This window comes from Cottoperca gobio, chromosome 14, assembly GCF_900634415.1.
Source record: "Cottoperca gobio chromosome 14, fCotGob3.1, whole genome shotgun sequence".
Taxonomy (NCBI): domain Eukaryota; kingdom Metazoa; phylum Chordata; class Actinopteri; order Perciformes; family Bovichtidae; genus Cottoperca; species Cottoperca gobio.
The window spans coordinates 6563986-6572857 of record NC_041368.1 but is presented as its reverse complement, the minus strand read 5'-3'; the positions used below and the strand labels follow the sequence as shown (position 1 = coordinate 6572857).

The 8872-nt window shown below is 39.1% G+C and overlaps 1 protein-coding gene across 1 annotated transcript; it reads left to right on the top strand.

The window, feature by feature from the left end:
• The first annotated feature begins 427 nt into the window (after nucleotides 1-427).
• ubb (ubiquitin B) lies at nucleotides 428-6920 on the top strand. The gene is given in 4 exon segments (XM_029447413.1): nucleotides 428-583; nucleotides 1211-2385; nucleotides 2387-2822; nucleotides 6158-6920. Coding segments are annotated over 3 exon segments (2301 nt in total). The 5' UTR covers nucleotides 428-583; nucleotides 1211-1218; the 3' UTR covers nucleotides 6856-6920.
• Nucleotides 6921-8872: the final 1952 nt, after the last annotated feature.

The window sequence follows — 8872 nt, the reverse complement described above, 5'->3', positions numbered from 1 at the left end:
TATTCTGAATTATAGAAAGAGGTGAGATGGGGGAAAGCCCACGTATGTGTAAGATTACACTATCATAGTGTAGCATTACACACGCCTTTGTCTATTTATGTCTATGTATCCCATAGTCATAAATGTCATTTTGTCATCAAACATTATTTACTGTAACACAGCAACCAATCGCTGGTCAAACAAACAACCGTGCAATCCAATCAGAATCTCGAGGAAGGTTCCTGTTGCTACGGTGGTTCTAGAAACTTCTAGGACCTTAGTGTAGTGAGATATTATTCCGCCGCGTAGGATATGTCAAAAATATCGTTTACAAGCATACTATTTTTGACTAACGGTTTATATTTATGAGTAAACGTATGATTATTAAATCATATGATACTGTAAAATGTATATCTTGTATCGAAATAGTGCGTTTCGGAGAAATGGGGACTACTTTCAAATGCGGACGGATATTGACATGATGTATGCAGACTTCGATATATAAAGCAGTGTTGTCTCCACTGCCGGTTAGTTCTACAGCGGAAACCGGAAAGAAGCAACACTGCGCCAGCAGATTACCAAATATTAACTGCGTGTCTTGATAGTAAGTACACATTTGCTTTTGTTTTCAAGCTATACTGTTGTTATTTGTCCAACTATTGATACAATGTGTGTTTTAGTCGCTTGTTTAGAGTGCCATGGCTTTACAGCTTTACGTAAGAGTATTGTCGCAGACGTTGAAAATGCATTAAATGTTAAAGCACAACCAAGCCGTTTGGCCACGCCATTTTTAAACTTTATACAGGTCAACGAGTGTTTGCGTCAATAAGTAAGTCATTTGTTCCGTTGTCCTCCACTGTTAGAAATAGCAGTGACTCAACATTTCCAGTATCGTCCATTAGCGAGTAGCGTCAGCTGAACAAAAGGAAGGTCAATATGATCTCAAAATGGCGCTGGGCCGAAATGGCTGCTGAGCTGCCGATAGTTAAGATATTTACACTATTGTCCTTTCCTGACTGCTAAAGTATTTACCGCTTTAGATATGTAATCTTCGCTTGAACTTAATCGTTTTAACTGATTTATTACAGCGCTGTATTTTATGAATAAAGTGCAATGTTAGGAGTTGTATACCATATATTGGCTTATATAACTACCTCTTATGTTCGAGACAAGCAATTTGTTTATAATTTATTATATTTTAAATCCTAATTTTATTCTTATATTTACATAGGTGCAAACATGCAGATCTTTGTGAAGACCCTCACTGGCAAGACCATCACCCTTGAGGTTGAGCCTAGTGACACTATCGAAAATGTCAAGGCCAAGATCCAGGACAAGGAAGGCATCCCCCCCGATCAGCAGAGGTTGATCTTTGCCGGAAAGCAGCTGGAAGATGGCCGTACCCTCTCCGACTACAACATCCAGAAAGAATCTACCCTCCATCTTGTCCTGCGTCTGAGGGGAGGCATGCAGATCTTCGTTAAGACCCTCACTGGCAAGACCATCACCCTTGAGGTTGAGCCTAGTGACACTATTGAAAATGTCAAGGCCAAGATCCAGGACAAGGAAGGCATCCCCCCCGATCAGCAGAGGTTGATCTTTGCCGGTAAGCAGCTGGAAGATGGCCGTACCCTCTCCGACTACAACATCCAGAAAGAATCTACCCTCCATCTTGTCCTGCGTCTGAGGGGAGGCATGCAGATCTTCGTTAAGACCCTCACCGGCAAGACCATCACCCTGGAGGTTGAGCCTAGTGACACCATTGAGAATGTCAAGGCCAAGATCCAGGACAAAGAAGGCATCCCCCCCGATCAGCAGAGGTTGATCTTTGCCGGAAAGCAGCTGGAAGATGGCCGTACCCTCTCCGACTACAACATCCAGAAAGAATCTACCCTCCATCTTGTCCTGCGTCTGAGGGGAGGCATGCAGATCTTCGTTAAGACCCTTACCGGCAAGACCATCACCCTGGAGGTTGAGGCTAGTGACACCATTGAGAATGTCAAGGCCAAGATCCAGGACAAAGAAGGCATCCCCCCCGATCAGCAGAGGTTGATCTTTGCCGGAAAGCAGCTGGAAGATGGCCGTACCCTCTCCGACTACAACATCCAGAAAGAATCCACCCTCCATCTTGTCCTGCGTCTGAGGGGAGGCATGCAGATCTTCGTTAAGACCCTCACCGGCAAGACCATCACCCTGGAGGTTGAGCCTAGTGACACCATTGAGAATGTCAAGGCCAAGATCCAGGACAAAGAAGGCATCCCCCCCGATCAGCAGAGGTTGATCTTTGCCGGAAAGCAGCTGGAAGATGGCCGTACCCTCTCCGACTACAACATCCAGAAAGAATCCACCCTCCATCTTGTCCTGCGTCTGAGGGGAGGCATGCAGATCTTCGTTAAGACCCTTACCTGGCAAGACCATCACCCTGGAGGTTGAGGCTAGTGACACCATTGAGAATGTCAAGGCCAAGATCCAGGACAAAGAAGGCATCCCCCCCGATCAGCAGAGGTTGATCTTTGCCGGAAAGCAGCTGGAAGATGGCCGTACCCTCTCCGACTACAACATACAGAAAGAATCCACCCTCCATCTTGTCCTGCGTCTGAGGGGAGGCATGCAGATCTTCGTTAAGACCCTCACCGGCAAGACCATCACCCTGGAGGTTGAGGCTAGTGACACCATTGAGAATGTCAAGGCCAAGATCCAGGACAAAGAAGGCATCCCCCCCGATCAGCAGAGGTTGATCTTTGCCGGAAAGCAGCTGGAAGATGGCCGTACCCTCTCTGACTACAACATCCAGAAAGAATCCACCCTCCATCTTGTTCTGCGTCTGAGGGGTGGGCAGTAAAGTGATTCATGATTTAATGTTCTTAACCTTATTTCCCTCCAAGTTAACGTGCTATCTATGACATATTAAAAATTGTTACACGTGACAAAGATGTTAACTGTTACATGACCAAAAGTTTGATGCACATCACTTAATAAATGATTATTCAACTTAATTTCCTGGTTTTGTTCTTTCATGGTTCCAGTCCACTGTTCAGATTCATAATATCTGCAGTGCAAAAGCAAGATGTGTCGATCATATTCCACACGGTTAAGAGAAGTGATGTTTATATATGGGTTTTCTCTGTATAAATGTTTTTTATTTCCTGATCATGGTAATTTTGTAGTGCAGAAACTGCTTGATATGAACATTAATTATAATGCAGTATGCATTTGTCAATATACAACTTGCTCTATGCAAATATAAACTAGTATTTGGGTAACTAATTGAAGCTGCTAAATGACATGTCAAAGTGCATGAGTGCCTCAAATAGCTATTAAAGAAAATATTAATTGCTATCTGTTAAAGAATTATGTGGGTCATCATTAATAATTAGTAATTTTCATGGCAGGTTTTCATAAGGTGTATCTGTTTCTACGCTGTGGAGATTAATAATGGGTAAATTAAAGCTCTACTCTAGCTCCTATCCAGTAAATGAACTCCAACAGTCATGCAGAAGGGTTATCAGCTGGAGGGAAGCCTGACTCAACACTTGGAAAGGTAAAAGGCATTTCTATTAAGGTTGTGGCGCCATCTATTGTCAAAAGGTTGATATGTTACATAGAGAAAAAGCAGACCACCACACAAGGTTACATAATCCCTTGTATTAAGGATGTATACAATGTTCAGCTTCATATTAGATTTCACTACAGACATGTAGACTGTTAATGCCTTGGGCGTAAGGAGGCCAATGTCTCTTACCATGCTGAGGTTTGGTAGTTTGGACGTGCAAGGCCTATAAAAACATCAAGACATCAGCAAGAATCAGTGGCAGAAAAATTCATACATGAAATGTTTGTTTTTCCATGTGCTGCCCTATGGATAAATGAAAGTAGAAATAAATAAAAACAATAACAATTATAAATTAATGAGTGACAATGTAAGTTAATAAATGAATTTTTAATGCATTCATAAATATACTAATGTATAAATATTGTTATATATATAAACACAATACACAAATACATTTAACATTTATTTAACTTCTAATTTAATTTGAGAGTTTAGCTAAGATAATAAAATATATGTATAACAGTACTGCTTTTGTTCTGAACTAAATAAAAACAATTATAATTTAATGTGTGACAATGTGTAAGTAAATAAATGAATTTTTAATGCATTTATAAATAAATATACTAATGTATAAATATATATAAACACAATACACAAATACATTTAGCATTTATTTATTTAACTTCTAATTTAATTTGGGATTTATTTTATTTATGGTGACAATTAAGCATTAGATTACATAAATATTTATTTATTTAAGCATTTAATTATATAGTTATGTATTTATATCCTTAAAATCCTCCATAGTACATGACATGAATGTGTGACCTGAATGTGTGACCTGAATGTGTGACCTGAATGTGTGACCTGAATGTGTGACCTTCGTGCATATAGTGTTCATATGGTGACAACTCAGTTATAAATTGGTCATCAAGCATTAAGAATGTTACATTTGAACCTGCCAGAAAGGCTAAGGCTAGGGATGACTCTATAGTCTCCAGTGAGGAAAGTAGTGTGGATTATGGATAGTACAAGGATTGTGCTATGGTATTTACCGTCTAATCCAAAACTAAAATGGCTCAACGTTGTTATATGGATAATTGGGTGTTAGTTGTTTATCCTGCCGAAGGCATTTATTTTATAGCACTGCTAACTTGACAAACTGCTTTCAGTTTGTGCATCAAGAATAGGAGGATGCACGAAGAAAATCCATGAAACCCTACTTATTAAATTCAGATAACAACCGGCATCACATTCAGTATAGTTCACACAGAGCAGCTATATTCTAAAAGAAAATGGCACAAAAAAAAAACCAAATCAACATTTATCTGGGCCTATAATCTTTGGATGATTGTCAGCCCTAGAATTGGGAAAAATAAGTAATAGGTACAAACCATGATTGGTTTAAATTTTATATGGTACAAAGTATAAACCAAGTGCAAAAACAAACAACAATGGACATTTATACCAAGGTTTAAATAAATTATATCTTGAAAAAGAAAGGATTAAGCTGTAAAAAACATTTTAAAATGTACATAAGAGTCTTTAAGGCTTTGGGGTTTGTAGAGTGTTGAAATGTTTGTATTATTGTAGCATTTCATTATAAAAAAAAACTTTAAATAAAGGATTTCTGTTATAGAACTTACCTTTGTGAATGTGAAGTTTAGCTAAGATAATAAAAAATATGTATAACAGTACTGCTTTTGTTCTGAACTGCAGAATGGGAACTATTTCCAATTGCGGATGAATATCACTCGATGACGTGAGTCTCCAGTATAATCGACCCTGTCCCCCTGGCAACAGCACAGTCAGAGGGAGGTGTTACTGAGTGACAGCCAGACAAGAAACAAATTGTAAGTACAATCGTTTGTTTAAAAAGATATGTTACCAGTAATATTTCAGGTTATCTGCTGTAGTTCTTCCATCAATTTACAGCTTCGATAAATGTTAACAGCTGTTAGTAGCTAGCTAACAGCTTCGTAAACAAGGACTCTAAAGGCTAGCTAGCAACCTTAAAATAACGCTTCTTCAATGATGATGTACGATAACCTAACGTTAGACGACCTACATTACAAATAACGTGCTAGGTTTATAACTTTAAGTTATATATTAATTAATTGGCAAGTTGAACAATAACGTGAAAGACATATGCTAACTTTAATTAACGTTAGTAACAATGGTACAACATTTCTAGCTGGATCGTCCATTAGCGGGTAACGTTAGTTGAACAACACGAAGGTAAACAACAATACCCTATTTTAAAATGGCGATGGTGCTCGAATCACCTGCCAACTACCAGTATGTTCATGAGATTCAGTAGGATTCAGCTCACTTTTATCGTTTGTTGTAGGAGAAAATAATAAGTAATGTACCGATGAACGGCGACTGCATATGCAAAACCTATGTATAAAGCAATTTAACAATTGATCCATAACGTTACATCTGACAAGAACAATTAACTAAATAGCTTTAGATTCAAAATAATGCAAATGGTTGTATTTCAAATGATAGAGGCATACAACACTGGTCAAATTAATTTGACAACTATTTCGTTTATCTGTAGAGTATACTAGGTCATTTTGCTGTAGACCTTTTTAAATGTAACGTGTAATCTTCTTTTCACAGGTGCAAACATGCAGATCTTTGTGAAGACCCTCACTGGCAAGACCATCACTCTTGAGGTTGAACCCAGTGACACCATCGAGAATGTCAAAGCCAAGATCCAAGACAAGGAAGGCATCCCCCCTGATCAGCAGAGGCTTATCTTTGCTGGCAAGCAGCTGGAAGATGGCCGTACCCTCTCTGACTACAACATCCAGAAAGAATCCACCCTCCATCTTGTCCTGCGTCTGAGGGGAGGCATGCAGATCTTCGTTAAGACCCTCACTGGCAAGACCATCACCCTGGAGGTCGAGCCCAGTGACACCATTGAGAACGTGAAGGCCAAGATCCAGGACAAGGAAGGCATCCCCCCCGATCAGCAGAGGCTGATCTTTGCTGGCAAGCAGCTGGAAGATGGCCGTACCCTCTCCGACTATAACATCCAGAAAGAATCCACCCTCCATCTTGTCCTGCGTCTGAGGGGAGGCATGCAAATCTTTGTGAAGACCCTCACTGGCAAGACCATCACCCTGGAGGTTGAGCCTAGTGACACCATTGAGAACGTGAAGGCCAAGATCCAGGACAAAGAAGGCATCCCCCCCGATCAGCAGAGGCTGATCTTTGCCGGAAAGCAGCTGGAAGATGGCCGTACCCTCTCTGACTACAACATCCAGAAAGAATCTACCCTCCATCTTGTCCTGCGTCTGAGGGGCGGTCAATAAATCATTCTAAGTCTTTCTTGATTTAAATGATAACCTAATCCAATAAAAAATGAGAGATTAAATGATATGGTGTTTTCCCCTTTTTTTGCACATTTGCCTAGAATGTGAACGCCATAAGAGTTATTGGTTTTCCTGTTATAATTATACATTCAGATTAATGCTGTTTTATTTATATGTTAAACAAAAATGCCAATGTTGGAAATGTGGTGTTTTTTAATATGGAAATGATTTTGATTAGATTCATTCATTAAATTTAGAATTGAATTAACTAGTTTTAATATAATACATGCTTTGATATCATTCCGAGTTGGCTGCTCTAATTACCTTAATTTATTTCACAATCTACAAGCAATTCATGATTCTACCATGTACATAACACTGCTGCTGGGTCATGGAACCACTAGATGTCACTATCTTACTGGTAGTGCGCCTATCCTCAATTTCCATGAAGTTGCAGTTACACATTTCCCCTCCCATTGTACAAATCTGTGGTTAAGAGAGCCTATTCAGCAGGGCACCTTTAAAACTGGTTGTTTTAATCTGACAAAGAATAAAGGCGATTGTCTGCTTTGCAGATATGTGCTGGGTCATAAAGATTGTGCATATAAAATGAGAGTGAAAGGGTTGTACCTCAGATCAGAATCATACATTTTTATAACTGATTAAAAAAAGAACTGAAGGTTCAAGCAGAACTCAAGTCTTCCTGATCAGCTTTCATCCTGTGACTGATAAAGTTCAGTGATGACAGAGATGATAGATAGATAGATAGATATATAGATAGATAGACAGATAGATACTTTATTCATTCCGAGGGAAATTTAGATGAATCAAAGATGAATTGCCAACTGGGTAACGCAGACATCTGCCCCATACCTCCTGGGCCCAGGTTCACTTTACATTAGTTGCAACACTAAATTTAGTGGGGTCCATGAAAATGTTTTATAAAGCATTTTGACGCTCCAGAGTGAGCTGAAGAATTCTGAAGAATACATGTTTGAAAAAATTAAAATATAATCTGTTGTGTGGAGCTAGTAAGACGTCTGCAGCCCACTTCTCTCTGCTGGATGTTGTAATAACAATTTAAATGTCTACTGTTTAAATAATGTTCTAATAATGTTACAAGTGATGATCTGCCTATTTCTCTTTCTATGCATTTGCACAACTTTACAAATTCCCTTAGCAAGCCAGGATCAACTGCCTTTTCTTGTCTTAATGGGGGAGGCATTGTAAAACAGGACACAGATGGTCCTCTCTCTTTAGATTTACATACTGATTAACTCTCTGAGAAAGAATCTTGGGTGTGACATTTGTTTTAGTGTTTACATAACTGTTATCAAGGACACGGTCAGGATACTATGTTGCTCCAAGAAACAAATGTTTATGTTTATATACCCAAAGCTAAAAGGTTTGAGTTTCCCAGGACTGAGTTCATCAGATTGGAGGAGATGACCTTACAAACATCAAAAGGAGCTAATCTAACAGAGAGATCATCTTTGGTTTATTGCTTGTTTACAGTGAATAACAGATGTGCTGATCAATCACCTATTGACTGATGTTTTATTGTTCTATAGGTCATCAGCAGTCTGTCCCCTGCTGTGTTTATGACTCAGTCACTAAAAAGTCAAGGAACAGGAGTGTATAAATTGTCTATGTATCTTCATTCAAACTGTGCCCTCCTACAGACTATGTTGTATTCTGTAGAACTGGTGCCAATTTGAGATCTCAAACAAATGCAAAAAGACAACTCTGTCTCTATCACCATTTATTTGACTTTATATACATCTCTCCAGAGTAAAGCAGGAAAACTTCCACAACAATGTCCATTGGCTACATTAGCTGCTATTAAGGCAATAAAATTAAATCTCTGACCGAACTCTCTGTGGTCGAATAGCCTCGTGGGTAATGTAGCCTCCAGGTTTTGACAAGGAAAAATAATGTGTAGGATAGGATAATAGTTTAGCTCTGCTTCTCGATTGTAGTCCTTAATAAACTGTCTGTGTCTGAGTCCAACAATGTT